We start from the raw sequence: 14,916 nt of genomic DNA on the forward strand, positions 1-14,916 counted from the left end.
GTTTTGCAACGTAGAGGAGACCTTCAACTCAACGCTCTATACGAAACCTTTCTCACACCCTTGAAAAAAAAAAACTAACTACTTCACTAACCTCTCTCGTCAATACACATTCAGTTTGGATTAACATTATTGGATTGACAAACCGACAACACATTCAATTTGGATTAACATCACTTGAGCTGTAGAATCTGTCGTTCTAAGAGTACCTTAAGTTTGGATTAATAATATTATTCCTAGTTTGATTGGTTATCAATCCAAATCTCAGCCGACGAAAAGTCTTCAATTATTTCGCCGAAAGTGGTCACTTCATCAGCTTTTCCTGCGAAGTGAGGTGTTATATGATCGGTTACTCACAGATGCATTTCAGAGTTCGGCATTCAAACTACTTAACCACATTCACTATAAAGACACTCATCTCTTTTGAGTATATTTTCCCTTATTGCTTGATAGTCGAATCCGGTGCAGAAGATAGTCAAATCTGGTGCAGAAGATTGAACTTTTGTAACCGGAGGCATAACCTTGTATTCAGATTCCAAAACCTTAGGCCGAAAGTGTTCCTTCATCGGCCAAACTCGTTTGAAAGTTCTTTTAAAATGACTAAAATCGCTTTTAAAAAAATATTTTTGAGTTCCAAACCAGCCCATAATTCCTTTGCTTTGACAAATGACATGAACTTTCCCATTTTCACAGCTATCATGATAACAAGGAGGGCAACGCCTCTTCTGAATATATTTAATTGTCTTTTTCATGAGATTACTTGGGCCCCAAGCACTCCAAATTCTAAGTATACCTAGATTAATAACTTAATAAGCAATTAAATCAAACCAGAATGATTAGCCGACCAAATCATTTCCCATAAATGATCAGATTCCACCACACTAATCATACTTAAATACCCCCTTTTCGCCATATCACGCGATTCACGTCTGCCAAAATACGAGGAGAATCAGTCAAATAGTAGAGAAGCAATCCAAAAGCCTAACCAAAATAGTATCCAAATGGTACAGATTGAAAAAGCAAATCTTCTCTAACATGGCAGTGGCACTGTAACAAATATCGGCACAAGGTTATGCAGGCAACCCAGTTTCTGTAGAAGCCGTGTCTCCTTCCGAAAGCACGAGGGAGACTGGACAATGATCGCTTCCATAAAACCCTGCAGAGTTTAGAATCAAATGCTTGTTATTCAGATCTAAGCGGTGATAATCCAGCATAAAAAGTGACATGGAATGTAATGTATGAAAACTATGAAGATTATGCTCTTTCATTTTAGCTTTTGAGGTTAACCCGTAGTTTACGATGGAATTTTCTGAGCATCGAATGGTAAAAGCCCAAAGCAACATGATCAATCTCTTTCTTCTCTTTTCGTTTAGTTTCTTTTGTTTTTAAGATTGCTACCCGGCATTCGTGTCGTGTTTTCCGTGTTCGTGTCGTTTTTGTGTCATACCCGATATCTTAACGGGTCGTGACGTGTAATACCCGTTAAAATAAACAGGTAAAATGACCCGATCCGAAATCGACCTAATAATATTAACAGGTAATATGACCCAACCCATTACCCTTTAAGGAAAATATATTTTAAACCAATAAATAATCAAATGAAAAACATAATACTAAATAAGTATATACATATCATATTGTCACATCCAAAACATAAAAACTCATTTTTCTTTAAAGTATATTTCACTTACCTAAAGTCTTTAATAGTTTTTAATTACTGTAGAAGTGTAAAAAAATATAGAAAAATATATATAAACGCTTGTAATGACAAGCTTTACAACTTTCATGAAAAGCTTAACTTCGAAATTCATCACTATAATCATATAAATCATAAATCAAAATTTAACCATTGATTGTTTTTTACATTTACGCTTCATTGTTCTCATCAAATTTTGTTTTTTCAGATTTTGTTTTTTTTGAAAACTTGATCTATTAAAGGATGCAAGAAGATGAACGGTTTGGATCGTTGATGTTATATTCAAAGTTTTACTGTGAGTGAAAATATTGCTTGATGTTTATAAAGTTTCTACAAACTATATGACATCGACTCATATTTCAGTTAACCATAAATATCAAAACGTGATATCAAAGATCTGAACCGTTCATCTTCTTACATCCGCTAGATGATCATGTTTTCAAAAAAAGAAAATTTAAAAAATGAAATTCAGTAAGAAGAATAAAGTGTAAATGGCAATCGACGGTTAAATATAAATTTAAGGTTTATAAATTTTAGTGTTGGATTTCGAAGCTGACATCTTCATGAAAGTTGTAAAGTTTGTTACTATGAGTGATTGTATATTTTTTTTTTACATTTTTTTACTCTTCTACAATAATTATTATTAATTTTGCCCTCAAATAAAAAACATTATTCGTGAGGGTTTGAAGGATTTTAAAAATATAAACGATAATGTAAATGTAACCATTATCTACTTGTGGAGGAATAATGATGAATCACGAGTGTTTATATATTCTTTCACATTTTTCATACTTGTATGTATGTCTTCTTAGTTCTTGCCTATACAAATACTATATTAGTTTATTTTAATTTTGGATAACATGTTAAGTAAAATTTATCCTAGTAATTATAATAAGGAACTCTCATAATAAAAATAAATAATGACTAAAACTTTTTTTTTAAACTTATATAGAATAATAATACAAAACTATATATTTAATATAGAATATATTGTATATATTAATATGGCTATTGTATTTTATAATAAATCTTTTAGTAATTAAACTTTAAAATTATCAAAATAAATATTTTCTTAACGGGTCGAAACAACCCACATGTTACCCGCGTGTATACCCGTTAAGAACCCGTTATCAATGGATCACCCGATAATGACCTGATAAGTTATAGTGTTGACCCGAAACCCGTTATTTTCGTGTCGTTTTCGTGTTGTATCAGAAACTGCCGAGTATGACCAATGTGTGAATAATGTACTGGTTCCAGGGATTACAAAAGAGTAGAAAGCCAACAGAAGTAATATCCAACACATACCTTGTAGTTCAATCCCCTGCCCATGCATCTCGCATGAAACAATCCTATCTTTGAGTTTCTCTGCAACGACGAAGTAGTCTATTCTCATCCTTTTACCTCGATACCTGCCAGAAACCAACCAGTATGTTTATCAGGTGGTGTTACCCTGGACACCAATATATGATCATCAAAGAGACTCCCAATCATTCCTGCACATTTAAATGGAGCGACAAAGATATACAAACACTGCATGGATTTAACAATAATCATTATCAAAATTCATAGTAAGTTCTTACTTTCCTATGGGGTTTCCAGACCAGGAGAAGCCACGCTCCATGTCCTTCTCCTTGTGAAGGTGCCGGTATGCATCTATTAACTTTCCCCTGAAGCATAACCCACATAACCCAATTCAGAAAATCTTCAAAGAATCAAAACTCGTGAAGGAAAAAAAAGATATAATCAGACAAAAAATATAGCTCTCAGAGTTATTCTTCAAGTAACAATTAACCTCCTCTCAGTAAATTATGTTTAAATATAGGAAATGTAGCTTGTATTTTCCAGTGGATTTACATACTCTTTCAAAATGTTACCAAAACGCTTCCTCTCATTCAAGGTAAATCCAGGCTGCCCACAATCCTGCATCATCCAGAAAGCAAACCCTTCTTAGTGTTTAGTAGGCCACACTTTTAATTGACATATAGCCTCACAATCCTGCATCCATTCACCACTCCAGTTGTCTAATGCTAAAACTCGATACACTATTAATCAACAAATGGAGGAAGGGCAGCAGATAATATGGCCACCATCAACACAAATGATGGTAATTCTTCATAGAGAAGCATCTCAACCGCACAACAACTTAATGGCTTCAATTCTTGTATTACTATTTTTTTCTCAAATGTTAAATACCAAATGGTGGATTGGAACCTCCATGTTCTACGTACATAGTAATACAACAACAACAACAACAACAACAAAGCCTTTTCCCACTAAGTGGGGTCGGCTATATGAATCCTAGAACGCCATTGCGCTCGGTTTTGTGTCATGTCCTCCGTTAGAACCAAGTACTCTAAGTCTTTTCTTAGAGTCTCTTCCAAAGTTTTCCTAGGTCTTCCTCTACCCCTTTGGCCCTGAACCTCTGTCCCGTAGTCACATCTTCGAACCGGAGCGTCAGTAGGCCTTCTTTGCACATGTCCAAATCACCGGAACCGATTTTCTCTCATCTTTCCTTCAATTTCGGCCACTCCTACTTTACCTCGAATATCCTCATTTCCAATCTTATCATTTCTTGTGTGCCCACACATCCCACGAAGCATCCTCGTCTCCGCCACACCCATTTTGTGTACGTGTTGATGCTTCACCGCCCAACATTCTGTGCCATACAACATCGCTGGCCTTATTGTCGTCCTATAAAATTTTCCCTTGAGCTTCAGTGGCCTACGACGGTTACACAACCCGCCGGATGCACTCTTACACTTCATCTATCCAACTTCTATTCTATGGTTGAGATCTCTCTAATTCTCCGTTCTCTTGCACGATATATCCTAGGTAGCGAAAACGGTCGCTTTTTGTGATCTTCGCTAGATTGCTCCGATCATTAGTGTGGATAAGTATATAAATGGATATAGATAGGAAAGCAAACACAAGATGTACGTGGTTCACCCAGATTGGCTACGTCCACGGAATAGAGGAGTTCTCATTAATTGTGAAGGGTTTACACAAGTACATAGGTTCAAGCTTTCCTTTAGTGAGTACAGGTGAATGATTTAGTACAAATGACATTAGGAAATATTGTGGGAGAATGATCTCGTAATCACGAAACTTCTAAGTATCGGAATGTGGTATCGTCTTGACTTGCCTTATCTGTCTCACAGGTAGATGTGGCATCTTCTCTGGAAGTACTCTTCCTCCATCCAGGGGTGGTATCTTTAACTGGTGGAGATGCACAAGGTAATGTATCAATTTCACTTGAAGCTTACTTGTAGTTTCAGGCTTGGTCAAGCGCGATACAAACCATGTAGTAGGAGTCCCTCAAGTTGCCGAGCTAGGGGATTTGCTGAAAGAGGTGACAGACAAGGTAAGCAATCAGAGCTCCGGCTGATTGTTCACATTCTCCCTATCTTGCAGGCAGCATGAAGGATAAAGAGAAGAAAAATGAGAAGAGATGATATGGGATACTTTTGCTTTTGAAGAAGTAACTTTCCACAGGCTTATTCTTGAACTGAGCTGGAGGGTTTTCTGGTTTCCTCCAGAGTATAAGGTCGACTGAAGAATTTGAGGGTCAAAACAAGTCCATCAAATCTAGAGTACGTTCGACCCTACTGATATGGGATACTTTTGCTTTGACAGAGTAATGGATGTATCGGCACGTGTGCTGTTACGCTTGTCTCCACATGCTTCCTTGTATCCTTCTCACTTGCCCTATCTGTTCCTCAGGCAGATGCGGTATCTTCCCTGGAAGCATAAGATGTTGAAGATGAGTACTCGAGAGCAATGCCAGGTAAGTAAGTTCCAGGCAGTCAGTTCCTGGCTGGAAGCTTGATTCCAAGTGCTGACTGATTGCTCTCTTTCTCCTTGTCTTGCAGGTAAGAACAAGGCCAAAGGAAAAGACAGGGAAAAAGCATGATATGGGATACTCTTGCTTTTAACCCTGATGATATGAGATATTCTTGCTCTAGTATAACTTGTTTGCAGAGGTATTATCGGGGGGAAAGAAAGCTGAATATTTCGAAAGGCTTCGTTGAGAGTGCCCTCTCATATATGAGGAAGGGTTGAGCATTTTTGCAGGTCTGTCTGTCCGTTGGGGATGGAGGTTGACATATATAGGAGTCTCCTTAACAACAAGTAGTAATGCTATTCCTTTACCCTGTCAGAGCACTTTGAAAAAGTGGTCTGTGGTATGTGGAAAGCTGATGTTGCGTGTGAAGATTACAGACAGCTTTATCCAAGGAGATCCGGCTCTTGTAGTTGGGAAAGTGTTGCCTCTTCGGTTTTCGAACAAGCAATCCTATCAGGGATCTGGCTCTCGAGATTCGGAGAACGATGTCTCTTCGATTTTTGAGAAAGCAATCCTGCTGGGGGTCTGGCTCTCGAGATTCGGAGAGCGGTGTCTCTTCGATTTTTGAGAAGGTAATCATGTTGGGAGTCTGGCTCTCGAGATTCGGAGGGCGGTGCCTCTTCGATTTTGGAGCAAGCAATCTTGTTGGGAGTGTTTTCTCGAATGTGAGTAAAGGTTGGGCATGTTTGCTAGTCTACCTTGCCACGAAGCACAGAGGTTGACACACAGGGACTTTCCAATTATCCAGCAATGGTACTGTTCCTTTACCCTCTCTTCGATTTTTGAGAAAGTAGTCATGTTGGGAGTCTGGCTCTCGAGATTCGGAGGACGGTGCCTCTTCGATTTTGGAGCAAGCAATCTTGTTGGGAGTGTTTTCTCGAATGTGAGTAAAGGTTGGGCATGTTTGCTAGTCTACCTTGCCACGAAGCACAGAGGTTGACACACAGGGACTTTCCAATTATCCAGCAGTGATACTGTTCCTTTACCCTTGTGGGTAATAATATGGGGTAGCTAGACCTTCAAAATTTATGTGTCTAAACTTTGTTAGTGCTGTTTCTTTGCTATTCTTTTACCCGTCTTGGTCAGAGCGATGTAGTGGAAGCTGCAAGCTTCACGTGCTCAACTTTGGCAGAGAACTTTGGCAAAGTTATCTGTGATACACATGAGCTACTATTGCGTGTGGGAAGTGGGTGATTGAACAGTAAGACTCATGTGCTTTCTACTTCACCAGAAGTCTTCGACAGAATGCCCATAATTTCCGCAAAGCTGAGTGTGCGTGTGACAGGTGCTGCCAAGGCTGGAAAAGTAGGTGCCTCTTCGATTTCTGAGATCGGCCCTCGTGGTCTCTGAGCAGCCCAACTTTTGAGAAAGCAAGCGCCTCTTCGATTTCTGAGATCGGCCTTCGTGGTCTTTGAGCAGCCCAACTTTTGAGAAAGCAGACGCCTCTTCGATTTCTGAGATCGACCCTCGTGGTCTCTGAGCAGCCCAGCTTTTGAGAAAGCAAACGCCTCTTCGATTTCTGAGCAGGCGCCTCTTCGATTTCTGAAGCTCCGTCGAGTGCAGATTTTTATAGGGGCTGGCATTAAGTTCCAAAGCACACTTGAATCTCCACCAGTAGAAGCTCCATTCTTACACTTCTAAGATCTTGATTTGTTCGACCTCTTCTCTCTTCAACACCTTTGAAAATGTCTGGCCCCTCCGACCGTCGTTTTGACTTGAACCTTGTTGAAGAGGCAGCCCCGCCTTCTCCAGACAACATATGGCGCCCATCCTTCGTCTCCCCTACTGGTCCTCTTACCGTTGGGGATTCCGTTATGAAGAATGATATGACCGCTGCGGTGGTGGCCAGGAACCTTCTCACTCCCAAAGATAACAGACTACTTTCCAAACGATCTGATGAGTTAGCTGTTAAGGATTCTCTGGCTCTCAGTGTTCAGTGTGCAGGTTCTGTGTCTAATATGGCCCAACGCCTATTTGCTCGAACCCGCCAAGTTGAATCATTGGCGGCTGAAGTGATGAGTCTCAAACAGGAGATTAGAGGGCTCAAGCATGAGAATAAACAGTTGCACCGTCTCGCACATGACTATGCTACAAACATGAAGAGGAAGCTGGACCAGATGAAGGAATCTGATGGTCAGGTTTTACTTGATCATCAGAGATTTGTGGGTTTGTTCCAAAGGCATTTATTGCCTTCGTCTTCTGGGGCTGTACCGCGTAATGAAGCTCCAAATGATCAACCTCTGATGCCTCCTACTTCTAGGGTTCTGTCCAGTACTGAGGCTCCGAATGATCCCCCTCCGGTGCCTTCTCCTAAGCAACCTTTGTGAAGGCTCTCTCTTGTTTGTTTATTTTGACTCATGTATATGTACATATTTGTAGCTTATCGGGGATATCAATAAATAAGCTTTCCTTCATTTCAACGTATTGTGTTAAATACACCAAAGCCTTCTTCTCTAAGTTCTTTGAATTTTCTTTTGTTGGAGCTTTGTGAGTGGAGCATGTAGGTTGAGGTAGTGTTCCCTTAATTTCCTGAGTGAGGAAAACTTCTCGGTTGGAGACTTGGAAAATCCAAGTCACTGAGTGGGATCGGCTACATGAATCTTAGAACGCCATTGTGCTCGGTCCTGTGTCATGTCCTTCGTTAGATCCAAGTACTCTAAGTCTTTTCTTAGAGTCTCTTCCAAAGTTTTCTTAGGTCTTCCTCTACCCCTTCGGCCCTGAACCTCTGTCCCATAGTCGCATCTTCTAATCGGAGCGTCAGTAGGCCTTCTTTGCACATGTCCAAACCACCGTAACCGATTTTCTCTCATCTTTCCTTCAATTTCGGCTACTCCTACTTTACCCCGGATATCCTCATTCCTAATCTTATCCTTTCTCGTGTGCCCACACATCCAACGAAGCATTCTCATCTCCGCTACACCCATTTTGTGTACGTGTTGATGCTTCACCGCCCAACATTCTGTGCCATACAGCATCGCCGGCCTTATTGCCGTCCTATAAAATTTTCCCTTGAGCTTCAGTGGCATACGGCGGTCACACAACACGCCGGATGCACTCTTCCACTTCATCCATCCAGCTTGTATTCTATGGTTGAGATCTCCATCTAATTCTCCGTTCTTTTGCAAGATAGATCCTAGGTAACGAAAACGATCGCTCTTTGGTATTTCTTGATCACCGATCCTCACCCCTAACTCGTTTTGGCCTCCATTTGCACTGAACTTGCACTCCATATATTCTGTCTTTGATCGGCTTAGGCGAAGACCTTTAGATTCCAACACTTCTTTCCAAAGGTTAAGCTTTGCATTTACCCCTTCCTGAGTTTCATCTATCAACACTATATCGTCTGCGAAAAGCATACACCAAGGAATATCATCTTGAATATGTCCTGTTAACTCATCCATTACCAACGCAAAAAGGTAAGGACTTAAGGATGAGCCTTGATGTAATCCTACAGTTATGGGAAAGCTTTCAGTTTGTCCTTCATGAGTTCTTACGGCAGTCTTTGCTCCTTCATACATATCCTTTATAGCTTGGATATATGCTACTCGTACTCCTTTCTTCTCTAAAATCCTCCAAAGAATGTCTCTTGGGACCCTATCGTACGCTTTCTCCAAATCTATAAAGACCATGTGTAAATCCTTTTTCCCATCTCTATATCTTTCCATCAATCTTCGTAAGAGATAGATTGCCTCCATGGTTGAGCGCCCTGGCATGAACCCGAATTGGTTGTCCGAAACCCGTGTCTCTTGCCTCAATCTATGCTCAATGACTCTCTCCCAAAGCTTCATTGTATGACTCATTAGCTTAATACCCCTATAGTTCATGCAATTTTGTACGTCGCCCTTATTCTTGTAGATAGGCACTAAAGTGCTTGTTCGCCACTCATTTGGCATCTTCTTCGTTTTCAAAATCCTATTGAAAAGGTCAGTGAGCCATGTTATACCTGTCTCTCCCAAAACTTTCCACACTTCGATTGGTATCTCGTCTGGGCCTATTGCTTTTCTTTGCTTCATCTTCTTCAAAGCTACAACCACTTCTTCCTTCCGGATTCGACGATAAAAAGAGTAGTTTCTACACTCTTCTGAGTTACTCAACTCCCCTAAAGAAGCACTCCTTTCATGTCCTTCATTGAAAAGATTATGAAAATAACCTCTCCATCTGTCTTTAACCGCATTCTCTGTAGCAAGAACTTTTCCATCCTCATCCTTGATGCACCTCACTTGGTTTAGGTCCCTTGTCTTCTTTTCCCTTGCTCTAGCTAGTTTATAGATATCCAACTCTCCTTCTTTGGTATCTAGTCGTTTATACATATCGTCGTAAGCCGCTAACTTAGCTTCTCTCACAGCTTTCTTCGCCTCTTGCTTCGCTTTTCTATACCTTTCACCATTTTCATCAGTCCTATCCTTGTATAAGGCTTTACAACATTCCTTCTTAGCCTTCACCTTTGTTTGTACCTCCTCATTCCACCACCAAGATTCCTTTTGGTGTGGGGCAAAGCCCTTGGACTCTCCTAATACCTCTTTTGCTACTTTTCGGATACAACTAGCCATGGAATCCCACATTTGGCTAGCTTCCCCCTCTCTATCCCACACACACTGGGTGATTACTTTCTCTTTGAAAATGGCTTGTTTTTCTTCTTTTAGATTCCACCATCTAGTCCTTGGGCACTTCCAAGTCTTGTTCTTTTGTCTCACTCTTTTGATATGTACATCCATCACCAACAAGCGATGTTGATTAGCCACGCTCTCTCCTGGTATAACTTTGCAATCCTTACAAGTTATACGATCCCCTTTCCTCATTAGAAGAAAATCTATTTGTGTTTTTGACGACCCACTCTTGTAGGTGATCACATGTTCTTCTCTCTTCTTAAAGAAGGTGTTGGCTAAGAAGAGATCAAATGCCATTGCAAAATCCAAGATAGCTTCCCCATCCTCGTTTCTCTCCCCAAAACCATGGCCACCATGAAAACCTCCATAGTTGCCTGTCTCCCTGCCCACGTGTCCATTTAAATCTCCTCCTATAAATAACTTCTCCGTCTGAGCAATTCCTTGCACCAAGTCTCCAAGATCTTCCCAAAATTTCTCCTTCGACCTCGTATCCAACCCTACTTGAGGTGCGTACGCACTAATCACATTGATAAGTTCTTGTCCTATTACAATCTTGATTGCCATGATTCTATCTCCTACCCTCTTGACATCTACAACATCTTGTACCAAGGTTTTGTCCACGATGATGCCAACACCGTTTCTCGTTCTATGTGTGCCCGAATACCAAAGTTTAAACCCTGAGTTTTCTAGATCCTTTGCCTTACTACCAACCCACTTAGTTTCTTGTAGGCACATAATATTTATCCTTCTCCTCACCATAACTTCCACTACTTCCATAGATTTTCCCGTTAAGGTTCCTATATTCCACGTTCCTAAACGCATTTTGCTCTCTTGAACTCTACCCTTCTGTCCTAGCTTCTTCACCCTCCCCCGTCTAATAGGATCAAAGTACTTCTTTTGTGTGTCCCGGGTAAAGTTGATAGGAGCATATGCTCCCAAACAACTTTGAGTGGAGTCGTTCGAAAAGAAGTTTCTATGGCCCCCTTGCTCATTTAACACTGCATCCGGGTGCCGATGGAGATACAGCGACCCTTGCTCACTTATCACTGTGCTCGGGCCGCACAGCGCGCCACTTACGGGTGACGCCCTAGCTTTAGCGCTATTTTGTTCTGGATTCATTTTCATAAGGATTCGACGTGATCATGGAGTGCCGGCTGTCGACTACCTGACGCCCTCCCCCTCCTCCTTTATCCGGGCTTGGGACCGGCCATGTAAAACATAGGCGGAGTTTACGTACATAGTAATAAAGCAGTTAAAATCCATGGAACCACCAAGTACTTCTTAACAAACAAAAATGCATATGCATCGAAAAAAGAGTGGTCACCATTCATTTCCTCCTATTCATTTTTTAGCAATTTAGGTAACATATGGCAAGTCAACTAAAACCACATACTAATTACTATGGGTATGCCAACCATAATCATGTTCAAAGAAGCTTCAGTATAAAATATAATACCTCTTTATTTGGAGGAACATAACCATTAACCTTTGCTGCACTGAAAAAATCTGGATGACTCACATCAATCTCTTCATGACTGCATATGAATTTAGGTTAAGAAAGAAGAATGTGAGTTCGGGGAAAGAAACTGATACACACAATCAGAAAAGAGCAAGAGAAAATATGATAGAGAAATCTTAAGAGGATAAAACATCTGCACAGAAAGAAAAAAATTCACCTAACATTCAGATCACCGCACCATATAAGAGGCTTATCCGAAGATTGCAGAACAAACTCTAAAATCCTTTTATCCCATTTTCTTCTCCTTGGGAATGAGTTTTCTTCCTCCTTCCAACCATTGTTTGGTGCATATGTGTTCAACAAATTAAATGTCTCAAATTCAGCTAGGATGACCCGGCCATCTGGTTCATGCTTTGAAACTAAAACAAAGTAAACTATATTAGCTGACTGTTGATCCATGTGCAAGTCAATATAAAGAAAATAGCGGTGGGGATAGAGATGCAAGCACAAAGATTAAAAGTTTTCTCCCCCTACATGGTTGGACCAGAATATGTACACACTTTCCATTTCTAAGAGAGTCAGACTTAATTATTAAGAATCTCTGAAATAATATAAGTTCATTGTTCTTAACATAATCAATTGGATATTTACATACACTTTACATAATTTGGCAGGCAAAAAAAAAAAGTAGAATGAAATGATCCGAAACTAAGTAGGCAGCATAGATATTGATGTTTGTAACTTGAAAGTAAGAAGTTGGCTTCATATGTGACTTTCAGTGGGTGCATGTTATTAAAAGAAATAGAGTATTAACCAGCAAACCTTTTCTGTCAAGATTGAAAAATACTTTTTGTGGCTGTAAACACTTCTTTACAAATAATGCAGTTCCTGCATACTTTGAATCTGAAAGAGACCACCAGACACGATAATCTCCAAAGGGTGGGCTTGACAGGGCACGCATAATTATCTGCATAATTTGAGACAGGAAAATAGGTAACCAACCTATACATTAGAAGAGATCATCATTTCGACCCTTTTTGCATGCAATGATCAAACATACAAGGTGAGAAATACGAGTGGAATATCGATTGAATGGATGGAGAATCTAACTCAATCAATGAAGCTTGATCCCATTCCCATAAACCATTAGAATCACGAAAATATCTTGGTACTACCATACTGCCCTAAGACAACCAACAAAACTCAAGAGAGCAAACCTGTACAAAAAGTATTTTTAAAAAATCCTTGAACTAAGAAAGAGTAAATTGTAGCAATGGTCCCTTAACTAAAAATCCATTACCATTGGTCCCTGAACTCATCAAAATGTATAGCTATGGTCCTTTTCATCAACTTCATCAAAATTTTGTCAAAATGAGTTATGTTGGAAGGACCATTGCTACAATTGGGGTCCCTCAACTCATCAAAACGTGTAGCTATGGTCCTTTTCGTCAACTTCGTCCGAATTTTGTCAAAACGAGTTATGTTGGAACGACAATTGCTACAATTGGGTTAAAGTTGAGGGACCATTTCTCCAGTTGGATTAAAGTAGAGGGACAAATGGTAATGGATTTTAATTGAGAGACCATAGCTGCACGTTTTGATAAGTTGAGGGACCAATGGTAATGAAATTTTAGTTGAGGGACCATTGCTCCAATTGAGTTAAAGTTAAGGGACCATTGCTACTATTTACTCAACTAAGAAACTAAAAGCTTTCTAGACATAATTGGGTAATGTCCTAAGTTTTTGCGGTGTCATATAACACTCCAAAACTTCAAGCATAATGCTTTGAGTATGACAATGGTCAATGATCGGAATGAAACAGTTCAACTTCAACTTCAACAAGCACATTCTCCAACCGAAGTCTTAATTCATAAAAATATCATACCTGCTTTTCTTCACGTGACGAGGAAGTGTCATCTTTCAACTCTCCTGGGTTTTTAGGTCCACCCTTTGAACCAGCAGCAGGCATCCTTACTTCCTAATATCAATGTGCAGTTAGAAAGTTGTCACGAATGCAATTTCCGAAAAAAAATGCTTTCAGAATCATTACTTAGCAAAGCAAAGCATATGAACAAAAATATAGACCAACAAAACCGAACTAACCAATCAATCAACTAACGAATATACATCTCAGAAAACCACAATCAATCAATCAACTAACCAATCAATCAACTAAACCGAACTAAATCACGAACGACGAAACAATTAAATCCAATACTAAATCAAAATATACATCTGAGAAAACCAAAAGACAAAAAATTTAAACAAATGTGAAACCCTGCTGCTACAAATGTATCAAATTTCCAAAACTCCAGCTAACAAATTTCCCGAATTGCTAAAAAAAAGATCAAAACTAAACTAAAATACACATCTGGAGAACATAAAAGACTATAAATTTAGATATCAAATTTCCCCAATTGCTCAAAAACATCAAAATTAAATGCCCCATTACACCAGAATAATAAAAAATCAAGTACACTTTTGATAGCAAGCAAAAAATCGATGTGGATTAGTGAAAAAACAGAGAATGTATCCCACCTGTATCGCAATAACATCTGGGTCGATGCTCGAGACGAACTTGGTGAACTCGGGCCAGTTGTTCTTCACCCGGAGAAGAAAGCTGTTGGCATTCCACGTTATGAACTTGAGAGGCTGTTTCTTGGCGGCGTCCTCCGCTGATATTTTGTCGTTATCTGTGGAAGGAGGTGCGAGTGTGGGTTTCTTGGCGGAGCCGTCTTTCCCTACCGGTTGGAAGAAACGTTTCATCGTCGTCTTCTTCGAGGCTTTGAGAGCTTTTTACAGTGTTTTGTTCCCCACTAAACAAAAGTCCTCGTCTTTTACATGGAAAAGATCTTCGCAAGATCCTTTTTCTGAAGATCATCTCAATCTATTATTGGTCATTTATTGTACATCGTACGATCAATTTTCGTTAAATACTATTTATTTTTTTCCTCTTACATAATCAAAGCTTTTGAAATGACAGTTCTACCCATTGAGTGAGTTGGAAAACTAAGGCATGATTTTTATTTTGAGAAATAAAGAATTTATAATTTGTTACTATAATTAAGAATTCTTAACAAGTGAAGTGGGTACTATCGTGATATACGTTACTGTAACGAATCGTGTCATATTTAACGAATTGATCGAAACATAATACACTTGTTTGCCAGGTTGGGTGGGACCAAATACTAAGCGACTGTTGTTTTTTGAGCTTTATTGAGTTTGTAGTTTTCGTGGTGATAGTATAGTCAGAAGATATTTCGGTCATAAAAAATACTAATTTAAACTCATGTGGTGAAGTCTGTTACAAATT

The 14,916-nt window shown here is 39.5% G+C and overlaps 1 protein-coding gene across 1 annotated transcript; it reads right to left on the reverse strand.

The window, feature by feature from the left end:
- Positions 1-833: 833 nt before the first annotated feature.
- On the reverse strand, positions 834-14,473 carry LOC126599641 (DNA-(apurinic or apyrimidinic site) endonuclease). The gene is made up of 9 exons (XM_050266037.1): positions 14,142-14,473; positions 13,489-13,581; positions 12,426-12,570; positions 11,821-12,022; positions 11,601-11,679; positions 3,555-3,616; positions 3,277-3,363; positions 3,002-3,105; positions 834-1,153 (listed from the first exon to the last, which is right to left on the reverse strand). Exons 1-9 carry the CDS (start codon positions 14,367-14,369, stop codon positions 1,068-1,070), a joined length of 1,086 nt encoding a protein of 361 aa, XP_050121994.1. The 5' UTR covers positions 14,370-14,473; the 3' UTR covers positions 834-1,067.
- Positions 14,474-14,916: the final 443 nt, after the last annotated feature.

This window comes from Malus sylvestris, chromosome 14 (genome assembly GCF_916048215.2).
Source record: "Malus sylvestris chromosome 14, drMalSylv7.2, whole genome shotgun sequence".
NCBI lineage: Eukaryota > Viridiplantae > Streptophyta > Magnoliopsida > Rosales > Rosaceae > Malus > Malus sylvestris.

Excerpts from the sequence above, each read along its gene's own strand:
- LOC126599641 (XM_050266037.1), bottom strand. The coding sequence starts at position 14,369 with ATGAAACGTTTCTTCCAACCGGTAGGGAAAGACGGCTCCGCCAAGAAA. Across the intron at positions 12,023-12,425 it reads TTTCAATCTTGACAGAAAAG|TTTCAAAGCATGAACCAGAT; the intron begins GTTTGCTGGTTA and ends ACTTTGTTTTAG. Across the intron at positions 3,364-3,554 it reads TTTGGTAACATTTTGAAAGA|GGGAAAGTTAATAGATGCAT; the intron begins GTATGTAAATCC and ends GTTATGCTTCAG.